Source organism: Sebastes fasciatus, chromosome 11 (assembly GCF_043250625.1).
Source record: "Sebastes fasciatus isolate fSebFas1 chromosome 11, fSebFas1.pri, whole genome shotgun sequence".
Lineage (NCBI taxonomy): Eukaryota > Metazoa > Chordata > Actinopteri > Perciformes > Sebastidae > Sebastes > Sebastes fasciatus.
The window spans coordinates 1,970,683-1,995,396 of NC_133805.1; the positions used below are offsets into that span (position 1 = coordinate 1,970,683).

General features: G+C 39.4%; 3 protein-coding genes across 3 annotated transcripts in view; 2 read left to right on the top strand and 1 right to left on the bottom strand.

The window, feature by feature from the left end:
- The window catches only part of LOC141776357 (uncharacterized), a 15,467-nt gene extending 15,298 nt beyond the window's left edge, over nt 1-169 (bottom strand). The window contains exon 1 of the mRNA XM_074649868.1: nt 135-169. The gene's annotated coding sequence lies outside the window, so the exon portion shown is untranslated. The remainder of the gene's footprint in view (nt 1-134) is intronic.
- A 2,786-nt stretch (nt 170-2,955) lies between these two features.
- Nucleotides 2,956-24,169, top strand: LOC141776363 (uncharacterized). The gene is made up of 3 exons (XM_074649878.1): nt 2,956-3,096; nt 19,140-19,210; nt 20,396-24,169. The coding sequence occupies exon 3, from the start codon at nt 20,564-20,566 to the stop codon at nt 22,205-22,207; it is 1,644 nt and encodes a 547-aa protein (XP_074505979.1). The 5' UTR covers nt 2,956-3,096; nt 19,140-19,210; nt 20,396-20,563; the 3' UTR covers nt 22,208-24,169.
- LOC141776350 (uncharacterized) lies at nt 4,390-8,893 on the top strand. Its single transcript, XM_074649854.1, has 2 exons — nt 4,390-5,733; nt 6,028-8,893. The coding sequence occupies exons 1-2, from the start codon at nt 4,660-4,662 to the stop codon at nt 6,316-6,318; spliced, it is 1,365 nt and encodes a 454-aa protein (XP_074505955.1). The 5' UTR covers nt 4,390-4,659; the 3' UTR covers nt 6,319-8,893.
- Nucleotides 24,170-24,714: the final 545 nt, after the last annotated feature.

The window sequence follows — 24,714 nt, forward strand, 5'->3', positions numbered from 1 at the left end:
TTGCTTTGCTTGTTTACATCATTTATCGACAGTCTTTGGTTAAACAGACAGAAACTGCAGGACTCTTAAAGATACACAGCAGAACTACAGCATGCCAACAGCACATTAACAAGAAAGAGCATTAGTGTACTTACAGCAGAAATGTGTGTGATCCTCTGAGGCAGTGCTGTAGTTTCAGGAGTTATATGGTCTCTGAGAGAGAAACGCCCACACATCTTTATTCATGAATAGGAGGCGGCACTGAGGAGAAGCAGGCTGATTTCCCAGAAATGACATGACCTGCAGAATGACTGCAGAGTGTACAGGTAGCGGAGGAATAATCAAAAGGTCTACATGATTTCTGGGAAATGTTCTCGCTTATAGTCAAAGTCATTAACCCAGTTTGTTTGTGAACCTTGTACCCTTCCTGTTCACAAAGGCACTTTGTTCCTTTAGCAATTTAAGAATTTGGGCTGTGACACGCACCGCTACTACTTTTAGCACTTTGTCTCGATGCTTTTGATGTTTTATGTAAACTGCTTTGAATTGCCTCAGTGCTGAAATGTTCTAAATGAAACTAAGTCCATCAGGGGGACTAATACAAACACTCTCACCCTGGACTCACACACTTTTCATCCTGTTTGAATTATATGACCCATAACTGCATCATCATTTTACAGCATTTGTGCATCTGATCTATGTCCACCTTGCACACATAATAAAAATGTGATTTTGTTTTGCTTTTAAAGCTAGAGTGAAGATACTGGTATCATATGAAACTATAAAACCTGATGAATCCATCGGTACCAACCAGTTTGGAAAAATAGCGTTCAAAACTTACACTACATTCTAGCAAGGAAAACTGTCATGGCCATTTTGAAAGGTGTCCCTTGACCTCTGACCTCCAGATATGTGTTTCCTTCACACACTGGAAGGTTATAGCAGAGTTTGTGGGTGTAGTTACCCTTTAAATGAAAAAAGTTTACTTATTTTGAAAATTGTAAATATGCATTTAGTGCATTTATTCATAATCTATTCCTAACCACGTGCTAAAGGTCATGTGTTGGTCACAGCTGGGTCTATAAAACCACAACCTCACAAGTTTGATATGATACTATGCAAAAAACCTTAAACCACATTATCAAAATGCAACTAAAATGAAGAAGTAGGATTATATTGATGTTAGCAGTCGTGTTGGGGTTAAATGTGTTCTCAATCTGTTATCATGTGCGTGCAAATAACAGATTTATTTTTACTTTCATTTTCAGGGTGGGGTTTCTTTGAAATGGTCTGACTTGTTGTAAATGTGTGTGTGTGTGTGTGAGAGAGAGAGAGAGAGAGAGAGAGAGAGAGAGAGAGAGAGAGAGAGAGAGAGAGATGTGTGTGTGTGTGTGTGTGTGTATATAAAAGGAGCTACAGAGTGAACTGAATCAGAACTCAACCTCCCATATCGATCAGAGACGAACTGAGCGGTAAGTTTCTGAATCTGTTACACTCTTTATGCTTCAGTGTTTATGTGATAGTGAAGATATTAGTTACATAAACATAATTGCATGATTTAATGTTAGTTTTAGAATGATTTGCTTGTGTTCACTGTTCTTGTATTCCACTTTTGGCAATATAACAAATACAATCGGGTCAATTTGGCTCCCAGTTTTGCAAACACAGTTTTGTACATGCCGTCCCACATGGTTGATTCCTAATTGATGATGATTGATTTCCAACAAAACTTTCATAAGAGAAAAAAAAACAGAATAGATATTAAGAGTATTTTACTTAGTAAGAAAAAGGCATCTTTGAAAAGCTCACCGATGTCAGAATCCATTCATCATTCAAAAGATTGGAATACTACTTTCAGGCTCTTTGTCCATTGTCGCATCATTCATTTACATTTATAGTCCACTAAATCAAAATCTAAATTGTGTCACCTCACTTTTAATATTTCGAGTTAATTTTAAATGCGCTCAAAGAAATGAGCTTAACAAGCAGCAGCAAGTATTCTGTCGGTATGTAATGCGGTCTATCACAGTGTCTTTTTACATATTACCACTGAGGACATGACGTCTTAAAAGTCCAACTGAAATTAAATTGCATGTTGTCTGTCAAATTGCTTAATCTTAAAACACATTTGTATAAAGTAGTAACGTCAGCATTATTTCCTTGACATACGGCCACACTGACAACCAGTCAGAAATCAGCCTGCTACAAAATAAAAGAGCCACAGACTTTGAACAACCACATTAGCTTTCCAGCTAAAGTGTCCTCATCTCTGGCATTTTATTTTGTTTATTTTATGCGCCATGTATGTATGTACGGGATATATATATATATATATATATTCCTCTTTAATATATTTATATTGACCCAGTCAGAAAACATGTTGGCATTGTGCCATGGGATATGTTGAATGTCGACGTTTCTGAACAAAAAATACGTTTCATAAATGTTTCATATCAGCCTCATATCACGCTTGCAGAAACGCACAATGTCACATGGTTAACGTTGTGAAACGATTGGTTGGGTTTAGGCTAAACTACTTGGTTAAGGTTAGAAAAAGGATCATTATTTGTGTTAAAATATTAACCTAACAACGTAACATAACCATAACAATGTAACGTAACAACATAATGTGACAACGCAACAACCTTGTTACGTAATAAGCGTTAAGTCAACGTCAACATTTGGTTTCATATGGGACACGAACAGCGGTGTCCTGGGTCAAAGTCCTGTGTTTATTTGTTGCGTCCATGGCTTGTAAGCTACAAGTTGGTTTACTTTGTCTCTTGTTCCCCTGCCGGGGCTCAGCCTGCCAGCTGCTGTCAATCAAACACAGATCAACATGTCCCTCCACCTGCTGAGAGGAAAAGGAGCATTTCTAATATTTCCCCAAAAATCTTAATGATAAAAATCAAATATGAAAAACACACTGACATTCATTTTTGACTGCCAAAGAGATGACTAAATGTGACTAAATGCTGGACTTTAAAATAGAATAACTGGAACTTTGTACTTGTTTTATTTTAGGAATTTGGAGAACAAGGTGTACATCCCAAGCAGCATTTTGAATATCAACAGCTGGATCCTGATCTGGGCGACTGGACTGAGAACAGCCAACAGGTTTGTCGGAATTTATTTTCAGCAATTGTTTTCTTCTGTTTCTTTGTATTTTCAGGAGACTTCTAACACTTGTATGCATGGAGATCATACATAAACTTTTTTGAGGGGGCACAGATTCACAACTTAACATGAAGATAATCAATTAATTAATTAACTAAGATAAAACAATCAATTATTGATTCAGATTCAGCAAAACAATTGAAATAATTAAAAACCATATCATTAAATGAAAGTTTGAGTTGAATTTGAGTTCCTACTATAAACTGTTGTAAGACCACCTGTCCACACGCAGTAAATTACCTTCATCCTCCTTAATCCTACAGAGCATTGTAGATTGCTCTTCATAGAATATATAGTCCATCATTGTTTGTTGTCATTCCAGCCAGCCTCAGAGCTTTTCTGGATATTCTATTTATCATGCCCTCAGTTGCATTAACATTCCCACCCCATGCTAATTGTAATATTTTGTAATTATTTCACATTCATTTTGTGTTATCACTGTGTATACTGTACGTTGCGTGATTAAGTCAGCTAAGGGTGGTTGTTGTTTATTTAAGGTAATTGCATTACGTTGTTACGTTATGTTGTTGCGTTACGTTGTTGCGTTACGTTGTTGCGTTACGTTGCTGCGTTATGTTGTTGCATTATGTTGTTGCGTTACGTTGTTGCGTTATGTTCTTTCTTCTGACCATAACCAAATAGTTTTGTTGCCTAAACCTAACCAATCGTTTCACAATATTAACCATGCGCCATTGTGCGTTTCTGCAAGCGTGATACGAGGCTGATATGAAAACGTATTTATTTATTTATTTTATTTATGTTTTTGGTTCAGAAATATCAACATTCAGCGTATCCAGTGGTTTGCAGAAATGTACAATGGCAACATTGTTTATAGACTAGCAAATAACCTAAATCTATTGTAGTGCATGCTGAAAGCCAATGTAGTGGTTTGACAACAGGTGTAATGTGCTATTTTTGCCATATTTTTTTAAGGACAGTTTTAAAACATAAGGAATCAAGATGAGCCCTAACTTCTCCTCTCTTTACTATGCAACAAAACTATCATTGCTGTTTTATCTTTGTTTAGGATTATAAAACAATATGACTCATCGACTGCTGGGTATCCTCAATAAATTGTATAACCATCGTGAATCCAAATGTTGGCTTATATTATGAAAAGATATTGTTGCTTCCTCAAAGTATCATAACTGATCTGGACACGCCCGTCTCTCACGCTGACATTACTACTGGGATGGGATGTATCTTCACAGTCTACACTTCAAAAATCTGTTATTTCAAGAAGCCTGGCAATACATTCTGCTATTTTTGTGATGTTTCTGGGCACAACTCTGGTGAATTCCTTTAACTTTGGTAATCTTACTGCTTTGTACATGTCATCTTTTGCAGATTTGGACCTGCGAGCACTTCACTTCAAGAGCAGAAGACATACACTTTTACTGCACAGACTACAAGTCTCAAATATTTTATGATTAGGCCTAGCTACCTCTTCAGAGGGAAGGTCCTGGTATCATCTGATTGTATATTTAGTACTTCTAAAACAAAATGACGGCTATGATGGCTGGGATTTTTTCCAGAAGCCCCAAACGGCTGGCTGATGCTGTTAAAGCAAAAAGCACATTGCTAAAACCTCAGACAGGGCCGCTCCCTGTTTATAAAGTTCCCCTGAAGGAAGAACCAATCGATGTAGATGGGTGCAAACGTTTCAGTTTTGGGAAAGAGTCCAAACCTGGTATATCTAATCGCACGATAATGGTTCTCGGAGCGACTGGGGCTGGAAAGTCAACTCTCATCAATGGGATGATCAATTACATCCTAGGTGTTAAATGGGAGGATTCATTTCGGTTTAAGTTAGTTGATGAGGGTCAGGGGAAATCACAAGCTGAAAGCCAGACCTCTGAAGTCACTGTGTACAAGATCAACCACCAGGATGGTTTTGAAATAGATTGCTCACTGACCATTGTGGACACTCCAGGCTTTGGAGATACAAGAGGCATAGCAAGAGACAGAGAGATCACAGAACAGCTACGTAATCTCTTCTCTGCTGAGCACGGCGTCAGTGACATTGACGCTGTGTGTTTCGTAGCTCAGGCTGCTTTAGCACGACTCACGCCATCACAGAAGTATGTGTTTGATTCGGTGCTCTCAATCTTTGGCAAAGATGTGGCGGACAACATCCGGATTCTGGTGACATTTGCAGATGGCCAGCAACCACCAGTTCTAGAAGGAATCAATGCTTCAGGTGTCCCATGTCCTAGAACAAAGAACGGGCTGCCAATTCACTTCAAATTCAACAATTCAGCGTTGTTTGCAGACAACAAATCATCTGCAGCAGACAACATGAGTGATGAAGACGAAGATGGAGACTTTGATAAGATGTTTTGGAAAATGGGGACAAAAAGCATGAAGAGGTTCTTTGTTGCTTTGAATATCAAAAGCTTGAAAATGACAAAAGAGGTCCTCAGAGAAAGAAAGCAGCTCGAGAATTCAGTTGAAAACTTGCAGAAGCAGGTTAAAGTTGGGTTAACCACGCTTGAGGAGATAAAACAGACAGCTGCGATACTTAAAGATCATGAGGCAGAGATCAGCAGAAATGCGGACTTTGAGATCGAAGTCACTGTCCCGGAGTGTTTTAAAGAAGATATTTCTGGTAAGGGAATTTTCGTCACCAATTGTCTGACGTGTAATTTCACCTGCCACAAGAGTTGTTCCTATGCAAATGATGCAGAAAAAAGACGCTGCTGTGCAATGGGATCAAATGGATACTGTGAAGAGTGTCCAGGCAAATGTTACTGGGATTTACATTTTAATATGAAGTACAGATGGGAATATAGGGAAGTTAAAAAAACAACAACACTGGATAAGCTGAAAGAAAAGTACCTGAAAGCCTCAAAGGCTAAGGCACCTGTTCAGGCGTTGGTTGTAGAACTGAAGGCTGAATACAAACGTGTGGAGGATGAGGTAGTGAAACTGATGGAGAGCTCTGGTAAGTGCTTAAACAGACTTAAAGAGATAGCACTGAAGCCAAATCCTCTCTCTACTCCAGAGTACATTGACATGCTGATTGAGGGAGAGAAATCTGAGGCCAAAGATGGCTGGAAGCAACGAGTTGACTACCTGATAACTATGAGAGAAAACGCAGTGATCATGTCTAAAGTAGGCAAAGGAGAGAAACTCCTCAAACGTCAAGAATCTCAAATCTAGGCCTACCAAAACCATGATGAGACCAAAGAGGATTCCATCAAGACCAAGACGAGACCTATTCTGACATGTATATAAAAATAACTGGAAAGGATTGTGAGTGACACTGATCATGGCTCAGACGGGACCAAGACTTTTTAATGGCTATAGCGAAGACAACAGAGTTACGACGACACAAGTTCACGGGACCTGTAGTTTATTGTTTTCTGAGCTTAACTAGAAACTGTTGTAGAAGAACTGATTTGTTTTAGAACATAGACAGTAAACCTTGAAATAAATGCTGAATGAGAGATTGTATTGAGTTACAGAAGCCAGTGGAACAGAAGCTAGACAGGAAGTGAAGTCAGGACTTCAGCTCTCATTAGAGTGCTCCAGGGATGATGTATTTTTTGTAGGCCATTTTGTTTTGTTAGCATCGCCCTGGTTCTCGCGACAAAAAGCCAATGGGATTGTTCCATTGGGTTTTGGATTATTGCAGAAAATGAACTCTGTGGCAAACAAACGTTTATGATACTCACAGTTTGTTACGTAAGATAATCTTCACAAATGAACAGCACTTTATGATTTTTGAAGCGTGAATGCAATCGCCAGAATTAACAAGGCAAAAGTGAGCATTGCTCACATACCTCCGCTCACTGCTTGACCCCTGCTAAAGTAGGACTGAAGGTTTTGCCCTTTTCTAACCACCAAAAGACACAACTATACCACACTGTCAACTATGATACCAAATATGAAGTTCCTAAGTTAAATAGTTTTTGAGTTCTACTCCGGAAATTAAATTGAAGTCAAACACAATCACGGATTTTGGCCAAAATTTCAAAAATGTTGGTCACCCTGGACTCCTAACCCCCAAAAGACACAACTAGACCACACTGTCCACCATCAAACCAAATTTGAAGTTCCTAAGTTAAATAATTTTCGAGTTCTACTCCTGAAACAAAAGTGTGACACACGAACGGACGGAAGGACACGCGGAGTGCTACATACCCCCGACTACGTTGTCGCGGGGGGTATAAAAAGCTAATGTGAGGCTATAAACAAACTACACCACGGTCTCATCTGTGCGAGTATACACAACGAGGCTGTAAAGGCGGACGAGTCGGCGTGATGACGTTTAGTAGTCTCATTTAGCCACTTGTTAACAACCGCCTTTTTTAAGACACATAAAAGCTTCAAAATTCACCAGTGGGATATTTATTGACGTATTTTATGTCGTAGAACAAAAGGTTAAAATCTCTTCAGCTTGTGTTAACCACAGACCTTATTTCAGGCATCTAACTAAAAACCCATTGACATCCAGACGAGGGAACCAGAAGTGCTAAAATGCTAACTCATTTCCTGGTTTCAGGACTCATTCCTCTAGCACTCTATTCTAAGAAATGTATATCGTCACATCACAGGTGGTAAAATTTTAGTTTTTAGGTCTAGGGGATGTAATTACCACGAAGCCATCCAGCTGTACCAGCTACTAACAGGCCACAATATTAACCCATCGGTTGCCACCAACAAGAAAGGATGTAGGCTTTATACGAACCTTGATGAGCTCACCTTACTTCCTGCAGTCCATAAAGAGTTTATGGCTCCCAGCGATTAAATTACAATCACTGTCCTGCTCACTGCAGCCAAAAAGTACCCATCCTTAATCTGCTTTTGCCGTTTTTGCTGTGCAGTCATGTCAGCGATGATAAAACTGAATGAGAGGTCACTCCCACCTCCTCAGATGGCTGTCAAGGCATTGATTGCAAAAGTGAAGGCTGAACATCATCTTGTGCAGGCCGAGTTAGTGAAACTGATAGAGAGCTCGGCCAAGTCTCTGAACAGACTTAAAGAAATTTAGCCAAATAGGCTACTCCCTCCATTCCAGAGAACATTGACGTGCTGATTGAAAGAAATCTGAGGCAAAGCCTGGCTGGAAGCAACCAGTTCAGTCCCTGATAACCATGAGAGAAAAAGCAGAGCATGTGTCTCGATACCGAGAGACTTAAATGACTTTGAGGAAGAAAAGCTCAATCATAAATGTGTGGGAGATAAAGAGTGAAACTGTTCACAGTTTTCTTTTTTACAAACGTATTCCTGCCGGAGTTACTTGCTATTTTTGTTCCGTTTACTAAAAAGGAAAACACACATTTACCATGTGTGGTGATAAATGTTAAAGTGTGACCACATTTTGTGCTGAAACCATTAACTTCCTGACACCAATGTAAAAGTTTAAACCTGCAGGTTTATTAACTCAGCAATCTGAATACTGAAAATGTGATAGTATTTTTCTATTTTCTATTATGATCATTTAATTATATTTTCATGAAAAGGTTTAGATATATCTACACTGCACCCAGTTTACATTGGTCTATACTGGGTTTTAAACAGGAATTAATTTAAAACTCGCTATTTGCTAAGTTTTGTTTTGTTTAAATCTGCTCTTATCTTATTTTTAAATTTGAAAAATATCGTTAATGTGAATCCCTGTTAACAATTCTATTGATGTGCATTGAATTGCATTTTATTGTTGTGGAGTAATAAGGTGAATGATGGAGAAATGATTCACAATAAATCATATCTGATATATATATAAATACAATCTGTGTTGTCTGCTGTCCTCTGATGTGTCACTGTGTTCTTTGGCCCTCTGCAGTTAACTTTCAAATCAGCCTTCATACTGGTGGCATCAACTTCAAATCATCGAAAATGATCTTCATTTTCTCAAATAGTTCGAGATCTTTTGGGCTAGACTTTTACACCAAGCAGTTATAACAACTTCAAACATTCAGAAATTTACTGTAAATATCAAAGATATGCAACAAAGTTGACCATATATACACACAATATATTCACTGAAGAGGATGGAGGTTAAACTGGACAGTTTTGCATTCCCACTAACCTATATAGATAGCTAGACAGATAGACAGACAGATAGACAGATAGACAGATAGACAGATAGACAGACAGATAGATAGACAGATAGGCAGACAGATAGACAGATAGATAGACAGATAGACAGATAGATAGACAGATAGACACATAGACAGATAGATAGACAGACAGATAGACAGATAGACAGATAGATAGACAGATAGATAGACAGATAGACAGATAGATAGACAGATAGACACATAGACAGATAGATAGACAGACAGATAGACAGATAGACAGATAGATAGACAGATAGATAGACAGATAGGCAGACAGATAGACAGATAGACACATAGACAGATAGACAGATAGACAGATAGATAGACAGATAGATAGACAGACAGATAGATAGACAGATAGATAGACAGGCAGACAGATAGACAGATAGACACATAGACAGATAGACAGATAGACAGATAGATAGACAGATAGATAGACAGACAGACAGATAGACAGATAGACAGATAGATAGACAGATAGACAAATAGACAGATAGATAGACAGATAGACAGATAGACACATAGACAGATAGACAGATAGACAGATAGATAGACAGACAGACAGATAGACAGATAGATACATAGACAGATAGACAGATAGACAGATAGATACAGATAGACAGATAGACAGGCTGTAGCTTGGATTATGATTATAGCCATGGGATGATATATTGTGGCTCTAATAAGGAAAAAGGTAACACCTGCCCACTACTCCATGCCACAAAATGTTATTAATGACTACTGTTAATGATTCTGACCTGACGAAGATCTAAGTAGGGTTGAAACGTAGTCATTTATAAAAAAATTTGTGACATGGAGTGGTGTAGATGCGTTACCTTTTTCCTTATTGACGCTGTGCTGATACGATAAGTATTACAAAGGAAATGCAAAAACTTAATACAATGGAATGCAAAATCGGAATCAGAATTAGTTTTATTGCCCAAATATGTGTACACATACAATGAATTTGACTCTGGTTCAGGGTTGGAAATTAGCGCCAGCCAAATGCTGGTAAAATATGCAAGTGGCTGCTAGATTTGCTTCAATCACCAGCCAAAAAAACGATGGTAGTCTTTTGAGTGGCTGCTAGATTTTGGAATTCACAGCCACAGCGGCAAGTGGACAAAAATAAATAATTTCCAACACTGCTCTGGTTTTTCGTTGTTCACTTTGATTTGTTATCAGCCCATTAAAAGGCTGTTATCAGTTGTTATCACGGCCATTCTAATGCTTCAGACGGGCCAAACTGTGCCTACCCACATGTGTTGAAAGTGAAACGGTTGCAGTTTTAAACACTTGCTTAACGTTGTGAACAAACCACTTGGTTAGGTTTAGGAAAAGATCATAATAAGAATAAGTATGTTTTTTACATAGGTTACGTATGCAAGTTAAAATAAGTCAATGTGTTGACTCGGGTTGCACAATTAATCTAACGTTTATCGAAATTGCAATATGGCCGACTGCAATCAATGAAAATGAAAATTATGATGTAATAACTATTGTCGCGGATCAGTTTACATTGTAGTTAATTGAACGCCCGGTGTGTTTCATACAGAGGCTGCCTTGTGCGGCGGTATTACACCCGGACGGCCGTGACAAGGTGTAGCGAATGATGACTGTGTAAGATGAAGAATATGAAATGTGATAATGAAAACAATGACCATATATATCATAATTCTTAAACTTCATCCAGAAACTGCTTACATGACCCCCAGGGTAAATAATGGAGTTGATAAACCCCCAATTTATGACCCATCCTGACCACGTGAAGTGTTTTTCTCTGAGTTACGGGACAAAGGTCAAAGGCTGGGTTTCTCCCTGAAACTCAGAGAAGCGATGAAGACACCCGATACACTGAATATACAAAAGTAGGTTTTATGGCCTTCTTGATTTATGACTTGCAACGCATTCCTTTGCAATCACAGACACACAAAACACATGCCGCTGTGTCTAAAACCAAATGAAAGTGACACTTAATGCAAATTAAAATGTACATTAATTTTGGTGATATGCTTAGAACATATAGAATTAAGTTCATGATAATCAACTCTGTTTACAAGTTTCATGTTATGTTGGTCATTTTTATCTCATTGACACCGGATGTCTGCTTCATGAGAACAACACCTCCTCCTTCTCGATTGCTCTCACCCACATTGTGTGACTGTTTGATATTTTATCCCTTCATTTACTGTGTAATAAGCACACTTATACAGTAAATCAACATGTATACGCCTGTCTGTGTAGTGTTTGCATACCTACATGTTTCGATAACAAGGTTTATCTGTGTTGTGTGATTGGTTAATTTGTTTTAATTCAATTGATCAAGTTTTAATCAGTGGTTTATATCCTGAGTGTCTGATATCTATTTGTAGCACATGAAGCCCAGATATCAAATATGGAAGAATTAATTATGTGAAACAAATAAACTAGCATTAATCCTGCTAAAGAAGTTCAACTGAAAGAATCAGTATAGTTGTCAGATGGGAGGAGAAAGCTGTTTCCCGCCAACTAAACGCCGCACCCCTTTCTCAAATGATAAGAAGGAGAAGACATCAGCTAGTCTTTGTGGTCTGCTCTTGGAGCGGTGTCCCTTTGCTTACCCCCCTTCTCTCCTGCAAAACCAGGGAAGGGGGCGTAGAATGGGGGTGAGAAAGAACACGACCGGGGACACAGGCTGCTCGCCGTCCTGAGGACCGGAGGCCCAGCACCTCCCGCCAGGCTGAGATCGTCATCCAGCCTACCTGAATATGGCTAAAGAACCTTCCTTGCCAAACCATCTGTTTTGCTACTCTGTCGCCTTGCCGCTATGCTCTGAGGGCTGAGACAGCCCTACTGTATCCACGACGTGCTGGTGGTACCAGCCAGTGTGAAGAAAAGAGACTTTAAAGAAAGACTTTAAGTCAAGAACCTTTTGAACTGAGTGACCCCTCCAGCTACGAGAGGGGGGTCTGAAGAAATGACACAGAGATGCTGCACCAGACAGAGAGAGACGGAGATGGAACAATGCATGGAGGTAACGTGCCAGTCGACCATATCCGAGGACGCCAAAGAGAGCAACTGAGGGAGAGAAACGACTCAATCCGGGTCGTACAAGTTGGAGCCAAAAGATCCAAAATGGCGTGTTCCAGACAGAATGTGACACCACTCTACTCCAAACAGCACAACCTCCTTCCACACCAGCCTACTCAGCCAGGGTGATGTATAGATGCATTTTCAGAAGAGAAAGAGTTTGATGACTAGACTAATAAACAACTTCAGTCAATTAATAAATAAGGTCAGTTTACAAAAATGGATAATCAATGTTAAACACAAGAAGAATTAGGAAATCCATCCGCAAATTCTAAACTTGAATTAGACCACGCCTAAATTTATAAGATGAAACTGCTTCTCAATCTTCCCTGGTGCTTCTTAAACTATCTGCTGCTGAACGGTACATTAATATCAAAACTACATTTAGTTGATAGGCAAATGTCAAAATCCAATCAGAGGGATTTTAGTCGCTGAATTGACCTGGTCACATTTAATTTGTTTCTATCCATAAATGTTCATTATTGCATTCCCTGTAATCCCTTAATTATCCTTTATTCATTTCATTCCTTTTTCCTTTTGTTTTATCATTTATTCAATGTTATTCTGTCAGTAGTTTAGTCATATAGTTAGTCAAATAAACACCTTATTTTATAAAGAACTTGATTACTTGATTTTGTGTGTGTATATAAACAATTCAAATCACTGGTCACTATGCCCAAGAACTCCGTAGCAACACTGAGATTATGAGACTCAACTGATTGATATCAAATTGTGAATTTTCCCCTGTTTTTTATAAAACTGGGTGACACCTGGGTAAAGTATGATATTAAAAGTAACTGTGTGTGATATTTGAAGCTGAGAGTCACCACTCTCCTTCACCTTTTAAGACAATGTATGGGTTTATGATTAATAATTGTGGGTTACTAATTATAGATAAATATTTTGATATTAATTAATGTTTGATTATTAATCTGCTCTATGCAATAACGCTACATAACGCTACAAAGGCCTCGGTATCTGACGTCCTGGGAATGAGAACGAGCTGAAATAGAAATACAGCTAAAAACAAGGACAATAAAGCTGGACAAAGACAAAACAAACATTTAACTACTATGTGTGTATACTATACTGTATATATATATACCATATCGTCATACAACGGTTTGTATGATATCCTACGAAAAGTGATTACTGCGCCTGCACAACGCGCTGCAGTACAGAACCTGTTTAGGCAACAACACTACTTTGTTGTCAAATCAGCGGTTTCCTGGGTGAAAGTCCGGTGTTTTTGGACCCACCTATCCACCCTAACCTCCTCCTTACGTGGACTTTGTCGCTCTTTCTACCACGTCACCTGTCTTGGCTAACAATTAAATGGATTACATATTAATTAATTATCTGGGTTATATAAAAATTATAGTGCCTTACTTTTCACAGGTATAGCTACGAACACTGTATGAGAACAGCTCAAAACTGTATATACACACGTATAGACACTAGAATGTACATAAACATATACACTAGACACTGTTGGAATAAAAATGGAATGATGAACAGGTTCCTCTATGGAGGTAGGTGGTTATGAAAATGTATTGCAAGATAATGCAAAAGTATTGAGGGATTGCAAAAGTAGTCATTACAAAAAAACATTCTCACCATGACTCTTTCTGGGGCTCCATAGAATAAACTAGTAAAATGTATGAAACTTCTCTAACCTTTTGGTTTGATAAACTCCTGTAAATCCAAATCTAATGGCAAACTTAAAAAACAAAAACCAAAGAGTCTTTTTCATCTTTTATAAAAAGTGACAACCTGTTTGTTTCTTTCCTGTTAATTATTATTATTTACTTTACTGCTGCAACAAGACAATTTATACATGCAACCAATCAACGTTCATGTTCTGTGTCTGAAGGAGCTACAGTTGTTTACCATTTCATTGTGCAACCCTGTGTTGTAAAATGACAATTAATGAACCTTGATACATTTGGGATTATGATAAACATCAGACTCTCAATAAACAAGGCAAAAGTGAGCATGGTTCACTTAGTGTGATCTCATTTATGTTATCATGTGCGTGCAAACAACAGATTTACTTTTACTTTCAAGGTGAGGTTTCAAGGAAATGGTCTTGCTAGTTGTAAATGTGTGTGTGTGTATAAAAGGAGCTATAGAGTGAACTGAAGTAGAACTCGACCTCCCATCCCGATCAGAGACGAACTGAGCGGTAAGTTGCTGATTTCACTGATCGGTTAGAACAATGTTTTATGTTTCAGTGTTTATATGATAGTGAAGATATTAGTTGTATAAATATAATTGCATGATTTAATTTCAGTTTTAGAATTATTTGTTTGTGTTTCTTGTTTTTGTGTCAAAGCTCCCAGTTTTTTTTGTTTTGTTAAAATCAGGTTTGACAAACTCAAATGGTTGATTCCTAATGTAAGAAAAGGCATCAATTGTTCATTGTGACTTCCCAACAAAACTTCATAAGACAAAACCCAGAACAAATATTATTAAGAGTATTCTTTTTAGTAAGAAAAATGCATCTTTGAAAAGCTCACAGATTTCAGAATCGATTCATCATTCAAAAGATTAAAGTGGGAAAACTACTTTCAGGCTCTTTGTCCATTGCCGAATCATTCACTTACGTTTATAGTCCACTAAACTGCAATATGAAACATAACTGGACTTTAAGCTAATCGATCATCTTATAACTGTTTGATCACAAGGGCTTAATCTCCACTGGGGACGTGGGGGACGTCCCTCTCACTTTTCAAGATCCTAATTTTGTCCCATTCACTTTTAATATTTAGAGTAAATTTTCTTACAAAGTCTCAATTAACATCATCCTCTGAAGAAAGAAATGTTGACACACTTATCTAAGTTGCCTTCAAATACAACCGTGCACTCAACCAGTCACAAAGTAACCTGCTACAAATAAAAGAGCCACAGACTTTGAACAACCACATTAGCTTTCCTGCTAAGGTGTCCTCATCTCTGGCATTTTATTAGGGCCCGAGCACGAAAGTGCCAGGACCCAACGGTGTCCTGGCACGAAGTGCAAGGAACCTATTGTTTTTCTGCAGATTATTATTCTTTTTCTGCCACTAGATCGCGTTTTTGACGACCTTAGCCATCCCCAAAACTCACGAAAAGTGGAGTATGCGTCAGAACTGGTGGGAAATTCAATGTTCTGGAGTGACTGGGCTCGGGTGTCTCCAGGGGGCTCCATAGCGCCCCCTAGAGTACGCAGTTTTTCAGAGAAAGTTTCTTCGATCTTCACGAAATTCAAGTATGTCGTTGCTCACGCCCTCATACCTGGATTAAATGATTTTGAGATTTCTCCGGCAAACAGGAAGTCAGCCATGTTGGACTTCCTGCGTGATTTTAGAATTTACGAACGCATATTTGAAGACTTTAGGATGCACAAAAATTTATGAAACTTTACACACACATCCAAACTAGTAATTACTTAATTTTAGTGGTGAAATTTTGCTTGGGCGTGGCATGTTGGCTCTCTAGCGCCCCCTTATGTCTTTCAGATTTTGAACATACCTTTAGGTGCTCGGAATCTCATAAAATTTGGCAAAATGATAGACACCTGTGAACTTTATGTAACTGCATAGCCATTAGGCCCAGTGTGTTTTTATTCGGCTCTATAGCGCCCCCTAACGCGTTGAAATTTTAACTTTGTCAAAGTTGATCCGATATTCATGAAATTTGGTATGCATATCCCACTCATTATTTGAAACATATTCCTCATTGGGTTTCATTAGCTCCGCCCACCCAGAAGTCGGCCATATTGGATTTTTATGTCATTTTTGCGTTTTATTGGCCGCGTACTTTAACGAACTCCTCCTACAGATTTGATCGGATCGAGTTGATATTTGGTCAGGACCATCTCAAGACCTCGAGGATGAAAAGTTATTAAAATGGTGAGCGTTCACTTAACGAGCGGACCGTGGCGTGGCGGCCATTTTGAGCCATTCGCCAGTTATTGTAACTCAACTGTACATAGTCCGATCTGCCCCAAATCTCTCAGGTATGATGTTGCTCCAGTACTGATGACATGTATATGAAAAAATATACTCATACTCAATGAGCTCCGCCCACCCAGAAGTCGGCCATATTGGATTTTATGTACGATTTTCCCAATTTTTGCGTTTTATTGGCCGCGTACTCTAACGAACTCCTCCTACAGATTTGATCATATCGATTTGAAATTTGGTCAGGACCATCTCAAGACCTTGAGGATGAAAAGTTATTAAAATGGTGAGTGTTCACTTAACGAGCGGACCGTGGCGTGGCGGCCATTTTGAGCCATTCGCCAGTTATTGTAACTCAACTGTACATAGTCCGATCTGCCCCAAATCTCTCAGGTATGATGTTGCTCCAGTACTGATGACATGTATATGAAAAAATATACTCATAGCCCCGCCCCAAGACGTTAGCCCCGCCCCCTTTCATATCTCATGAACCGTTTGTCGTACAGGCTTATGGGAGGTGTCATATCACTCAGCAGAGAGTTCCTGTTTTATTCGTTAAGGGTAGCCCCGCCCCCTACACATTAGCCCCGCCCCCTTTCATAACTCATGATCCGTTTGTAGTAGAGTCTTGTGGGAAGTGTCATATCACTCAGCAGAGAGTTCATGTTTCATTGGTAAATGTTATGCCCGCCCCCTACACATTAGCCCCGCCCCCTTTCATATCTCATGATCCGTTTGTCGTAGAGTCTTGTGGGAAGTGTCATATCACTCAGCAGAGATTGCCTGTTTCATTGGTAAATGTTATGCCCGCCCCCTACACATTAGCCCCGCCCCCTTTCATAACTCATGATCCGTTTGTAGTAGAGTCTTGTGGGAAGTGTCATATCACTCAGCAGAGAGTTCCTGTTTCATTGGTAAATGTTATGCCCGCCCCCTACACATTAGCCCCGCCCCCTTTCATAACTCATGAACCGTTTGTCGTAGAGTCTTGCGGGAAGTGTCATATCACTCAGCAGAGAGTGCCTGTTTCATTGGTGAATGTTATGCCCGCCCCCTACACATTAGCCCCGCCCCCTTTCATAACTCATGAACCGTTTGTAGTAGAGTCTTGCGGGAGGTGTCATATCACTCAGCAGAGAGTGCCTGTTTCATTGGTAAATGTTATGCCCGCCCCCTACACATTAGCCCCGCCCCCTTTCATATCTCATGAACCGTTTGTCGTAGAGTCTTGCGGGATGTGTCATATCACTCAGCAGAGAGTGCCTGTTTCATTGGTGAAGGTTATGCCCGCCCCCTACACATTAGCCCCGCCCCCTTTCATAACTCATGATCCGTTTGTCGTAGAGTCTTGTGGGAAGTGTCATATAACTCAGCAGAGAGTTCCTGTTTCATTGGTGAATGTTATGCCCGCCCCCTACACATTAGCCACGCCCCCCTTCATAACTCGTGAACCGCTTGTCGTAGAGCCTTGCGGCAGGCGTCGTGGCGCTCGTCAGAGTTTCGGTTTCGCGTCGGTCGGCGTCCCGCCAGCAACCCCGACCCGCGAGCAGGGGCGAGGGCCCTTTCATAGCTGCGTGCAGCTCTCGTTTTGTTTATTTTTTTATTTTATGCGCGCCATATATGTATGTGTTGGATATATATATTCCTCTTTAATATATTTATATCAACCCAGTCAGAAAACATGTTGGCATTGTGCCATGGGATATGTTGAATGTCGACGTTTCTGAACAAAAAATACGTTTCATAAATGTTTCATATCAGCCTCATATCACACTTGCAGAAACGCACAATGTCACATGGTTAACGTTGTGAAACGATTGGTTGGGTTTAGGCTAAACTACTTGGTTAAGGTTAGAAAAAGGATCATGGTTTGTGTTAAAATATTAACCTAACAACATAACATAACCATAACAATGTAACGTAACAACATAATGTGACAACGCAACAACCTTGTTACGTAATAAGCGTTAAGTCAACGTCAACATTTGGTTTCATATGGGACACGAACAGCGGTGTCCTGGGTCAAAGTCCTGTGTTTATTTGTTGCGTCCATGGCTTGTAAGTTACAAGTTGGTTTACTTTGTCTCTTGTTCCCCTGCCGGGGCTCAGCCTGCCAGCTGCTGTCAATCAAACACAGATCAACATGTCCCTCCACCTGATGAGAGGAAAAGGAGCATTTCTAATATTTCCCCAAAAATCTTAATGATAGAAATCTATCTACAAATATGAAAAACACACCGACATTAATTTTTGACTGCCAAAGGGATGACTAAATGTGACTAAATGTTGGACTTTAAAATAGAATAACTGGAACTTTGTACTTGTTTTATTTTAGGAATTTGGAGAACAAGGTGTACATCCCAGCCTCGGGTCTGACCCTGTCGCCGGTTCACCGATTCTCCTTCCTTGGACCACTTTTGGTAGGTCCTGACCACTGCAGATCGGGAACATCCCACAAGAGCTGCAGTTTTGGAGATGCTCTGACCCAGTTGTCTAGCCAGCACTATTTTGCCCTTGTCAAAGCCACTCACATCCTTGAGTAAATAGTAGTACCGGTATGCATCTTTTCGGACGCACTAAACTGTAATTACCAAGTCCAAAAATATATTACGCCTACAGCAAAGGGACATCTTATACACACACTTAAATTGAGGCGTTATTGACCTTAAAGAGCTGTCTGTCAACATCTGTTATGAACGTTGTCATCACTACCGCATTGCATTGTGGGATATTTATGCTGCTGTAGTGTCAAACATTTGCTAACTGTAATATTTCACTGGAAATAGTATGCAATTCATGTACTACTGGTTTCATACTAAGGTTTCGGACTGTTTTAGCGTACTAAATATCATGTAAGTGTGGAATTTCAGACGTAACCTAAGTCTTTTCTTTACTCCTGCAGGATTTCATCATTTGAGTCCTCTGATTGCCTCAGGCTGCTCATACTGGTGCTCACTTGGCTTCCTCTGGCAGGTAGGCAGGAACAACTATCACACTGACTTTGGGGACCCTTTTCCATAGTTTTGTGTTATCACTGTGTATACTGTAGATCCCAACAGACCTTTTTTCAAGGAATACATTTCAACATGTTAAAAGCAGGAAAAGCATAGGTGGAATCAAAAAAGCACAGGACTTTCACCCAGGCAGCCCGTTCGCACGAAAAGGCATATGAATGACACAATAATGCAGAAGGCATTTAGCGTGCAATAAGAACGCCTTTCTTGCTTTTGACGTGTCATTTGTACGCACTGTAGTTGTACTGACTGCAATGTAAATGCATCCACATGAATATGCTACACTCATAGCTAGTGACGTAGCATAAAAAGTGAGAAAGCGTGCTTATGGTGGGAGGGAGGGAGGGGAGGAGGATGGGTCCAACAAACACAGGACTTTCAACCAGGAGACCGGTGTTTGAGACCGCTGTTTTTTTTTGTAAGTTAGGTTAGTGACGTGACGTTTGTCACGTGTTTTTTAATGATGTTTCTAATGCATTTTTTTGTACTTCTGTGACGTTGTTTTCGTACGTTATTTACTTTTTTTAGGTACTTATTTTCAGCCAAACCATGATGTCTTTCTTAACCCTAACAAAGCGGTTTTGTTGGCTCAACCAATGTAGGGGTTTGAGAACAGGTGTAATGTGCTATTTTTGCTGTATTTTTTGAGAACAGTTTTAAAAGACAATAAATCAAGATGAGCCCTAACTTCTCCTCTCTTTGCTAAGCAACAAGACACTTGTATCTTCACAGTTTACAGTTCAAAATTAATGTTATTTCAGGAAGCCTGGCAATACACTATTAATACACTATTTTTATGATGTTTCTGGGCACCACTCTGGTACTCTGGTAATCTTACTGCTGATATGTAGCTCTGTTGCCAACTGCTTAAATTTGTCAGTTGGACTCAAAGATATTGTCCAATAATGTGTTAAAAGGGAAATTATGCCCCCCAAAAAAGATTGGAACCATTTTTTCCCACATTAATATTGTTTCTCGACATACACCGTATCTGTGCCCTACTTACTCTCACTTTTAGTCATTGTGATCTGAGCCTGTGCTAGTTTTCGTGCTGCACTAGTAGCAATAGGTAGCACAGCAATGGTGCTGAAGCTGAGAGTTGAATTTTGCACATTTTGATTTTTGTACTTGTCATCTTTTGCAGATTTGGACCTGCGAGCACTTCACTTCAAGAGCAGAAGACATACACTTTTACTGCACAGATTACAAGTCTCAAATATGTTCTGATTAGGCCTAGCTACCTCTTCAGAGGGTAGGTCCTGGTATCATCTGATTGTATATTTAGTACTTCTAAAACAAAGTGCAGACTTTGATGGCTGGGAATTTTTCCAAACGCCATAAATGGCTGGCTGATGCTGTTAAAGCAAAAAGAAGACCACCAAAACCTGAGACAGGGCCACTCCCTGTTTATACAGTTTCCCTGAAGGAAGAACCAATCAATGTAGATGGGTTCAAACGTTTCAGTTTTGGGAAAGAGTCCAAACCTGGTACATCTAATCGCACGATAATGGTTCTCGGAGCGACTGGGGCTGGGAAGTCAACTCTCATCAATGGGATGATCAATTACATCCTAGGTGTTAAATGGGAGGATTCATATCGGTTTAAGTTAGTTGATGAGGGTCAGACGAAATCACAAGCTGAAAGCCAGACTTCTGAAGTCACTGTGTACAAGATCAACCACCAGGATGGTTTTAAAATAGATCACTCACTGACCATTGTGGACACTCCAAGCTTTGGAGATACAAGAGGCATAGCAAGAGACAGAGAGATCACAGAACAGCTACGTAATCTCTTCTCTGCTGAGCACGGCGTCAGTGACATTGACGCTGTGTGTTTCGTAGCTCCGGCTGCTTCAGCACGACTCACACCATCACAGAAATGTGTGTTTGAATCGGTGCTCTCAATCTTTGGCAAAGATGTGGCGGAAAACATCCGGATTCTGGTGACATTTGCAGACGGCCAGGAATCACCAGTTCTAGAGGCAATCAATGCTTCAGGTGTCCCATGTCCTAGAACAAAGAACGGGCTGCCAATTCACTTCAAATTCAACAATTCAGTGTTGTTTGCAGACAACATGAGTGATGAAGATGAAGGAGGAGAATTTGATAAGATGTTTTGGGACATGGGGACAAAAAGCATGAAGAGGTTCTTTGTTGCTTTGAATGTCATAGAAACCAAAAGCTTGACAATGACAAAAGAGGTCCTCAGAGAAAGAAAGCAGCTTGAGAATACATATGAGAACTTGCAGAGGCAGGTTAAAGTTGGGTTAGCCAAGCTTGAGGAGCTAAAACAGACAGCTGCGATACTTAAAGATCATGAGGCAGAGATCAGCAGAAATGCGGACTTTGAGATCGAAGTCATTGCCAGAGAGTGTTTTAAAGAAGATATTTCTGGTACTGCAATTTTTGTCACCAATATTCTGACGTTCCACTTCACCTGCGACAAGAATTGTTCCTATGCAAATGATGCAGATAAAAAACACTGCAGTGCAATGGGATCAAATGGATACTGTGAAGAGTGTCCAGGCAAATGTTATCGGAATGTACATTTTAATGAGAAGTACAGATGGGAATATAAGGATGTTAAAAAAAAAAGAACAGTGGAAGTGTTGAAAGAAAAGGACCTGAAAGCCTCAGAGGCTAAGGTACCTGTTCAGGCGGTGGTTGTAGAACTGAAGGCTGAATCCAAACGTGTGGAGGATAAGGTAGTGAAACTGATGGAGAGCTCTGCTAAGTGCTTAAACAGACTTAAAGAGATAGCACTGAAGCCGAATCCTCTCTCTATTCCAAAGTACATTGACATGCTGATTGAGGAAGAGAAATCTGAGGCTAAGCCTGGCTGGAAGCAACGAGTTGACTACCTGATCGCCATGAGAGAAAACGCAGAGAACGCAGAGATCAGGTCTAAAGTAGGCAAAGGAGAGAAACTCCTCAACCGTCAAGAATCTCAAATTTAGGGCAAAAATCAAGACCAGTGCCAACCAAAACCATGATGAGACCAAAGAGGATTCCATCAAGACCAAGACGAGACCTATTCTGACATGTAAATAAAAATAACTGGAAAGGATTGTGAGTGACACTGATCAAGGCCCAGAAGGGACCAAGACTTTTTAATGGCTATAGCCAAGACAACAGAGTTACGACGACACAAGTACCCACACTCCTGTAGTTGAAATAAAATCATTAAATCTATGCAAGAACAACACAAAACGTCAAATTAGTTTTTACTTTACTTAAAGCAAACAATGACCACTTAGTGTGACTCATAATCACGCTATAACAGTCATTATAAAGCATGACAAAAAGATAATGCATTACAACAATGGGAATTATAACACACTATGTTCCTTGCAAAAAAAATTCAATGAGTAACCAGCAATTATGAAACTTGACCTTAGAAGTCATTATAAAATGCTTTGTGTTTATAACTATAATTATACAGTGCTAGTAACTTCTAATCTTTATAATACATTATAAAATATTTTAATGTATAACAACTACAGGAATTATAATACACTTGTAAATCCTTGCAAAAAATGTCAATGAGTAACCAGCAATTATGATACTTGACCTTAGAAGTCATTATAATGCATTATAGACAGTTGCGTCATATAAAGTAAGAACATGTTTTAACATTGACATGTTATGTATTCAGTCATGAGTGTTCAGCGTTCAACTAAACAAACAGTTTAAGTTGTGTCAGATGTGTGTTGTATTGTGTTAATGCAACTCGGCCTCCTCAAATTAATTGAGTAGCCACAACAGAGTTTTGAAGTTGTCTGAACTAGAATGTGATAATTTGCTTTAGTGGAAATAAACGGAGTAAATGAAAATGAAGTGGTAATATTTGTGTAAAGAAGATGGATTTAAGTTAGTTTCAATTAAATCAGATACATCCATTAACACATTTTCATAAGCTTAGAGAAAAGCATCATTTGAGTGTAAAATACTTCATAGATTTAAGTTCAATTAACTGAATGGAATTCGTATTATTAACTTTATTTACCCTAACAATAAATACTTGAGTTACTTGGTCTCATACCAAAGATTTTTTTCATGCTTAAATTGTTTGAGCTAATAAACTTGAATGGTTTAAGGCAATCGGTTTCCTCAAACAGTTTGAGTTGAACTAACTCGTCAGGTTTTTACAGTGTATTCCACACTGCACTACCACCAGTTAGTCACCAAAAAATGAATTAGTCCCAACCACAAGTGCGCTCGGTGTCAGGAAAATGGGGCTCCAATACTTTTAAAATGTTTTTGAATACGATTGAAAAAAAGAATAGATAGAGGCTGAAACTAGCCCATAACTGTTTATTTATAAAGAGATAGCACAGGTGTACGTTGAAACATGTGCTCAACCATCTACACTACAAAGAGAGCCCACTTATACTGGTAGAAAAGCGAAATAACGATGCTGTGACAGCAGAAGGGGTCGGAGCAGTCACAGCCAGTTAGATTCAGAATCAGATGATTAATGTCAAAGTGCCACTAGTGATGATGAAATGAAGAAATCAAAGTGAATCAACACCAACGTCTTAGCTTTAAGCCTCTTAAACTCTTCGTGTTGGTTCTTCAGCCATAATAACGTTGTAAATTCTATGGTATAGTGTATGCCACAGTAACTGTATTGTATTTTGGAGACTATGTATACATTAAATGTATTTTGCATGTTTTGTTTTTGTTTTTACCAAATAAAACACAATGATTTGAACAAATTTTGCAGTTGCAACCAGTTTTGTTCAATAGCAGCTTCTTTTAAACTTTTTAATTGTGCTCCTAACTTTAATGACTACTGACATGAAAGCTATTTATGTGTATTGAATTACATGTTATTGTCCTGTGGTTTAATTAAGTGGTTATGGTTGCATTATGGAAAAACGATTGAATAATGAACAGTTAATATAATTAAAGTTTTAGTCCCGCCTTTAGTTTTTTCTAGAGCTGTCAAAGTGAACGCAATAATAACGCGTGTATGCAAATTCGTTTTAACGCCTCTAATTTCTTTAACGCATTAATGCACTCGATCTTTCAGAGGTTGTAGCGTGTTTTAAAGCTGGAGTAAAGATCCTAGCATCAAATGAAACTACAAAAACCCAATGAATCCATCGGTTAGCTGTTAGCTGTTAGCTAGCAGACCTCAGTTTCCTCTGAAATCAACTTCTGGTGCCGCCGGCTGCCGTTAGAATCTAACTACTTCACCTGCTCACCTGTTCAGGTGTTCAGGTGTTCACCTGTTCACCTGCTCACCTGTTCAGGTGTTCCCGCTGATGAGATGGAGGACAACTGCCGAGCTCGTGAACGCGCACGTCCGTTTGCCGCCGCGGCTCGTTCATGAGACGCAGGAGTCGCGTCGCATAGCAACACCGGTCAGGTCCAACCAGACGTCATTTCCTTCTTCTTCTTCTTCTCTGGTGTTTATTGGCGGTTGGCAAACCATCTTAGAGGTGCGTCACCGCCACCT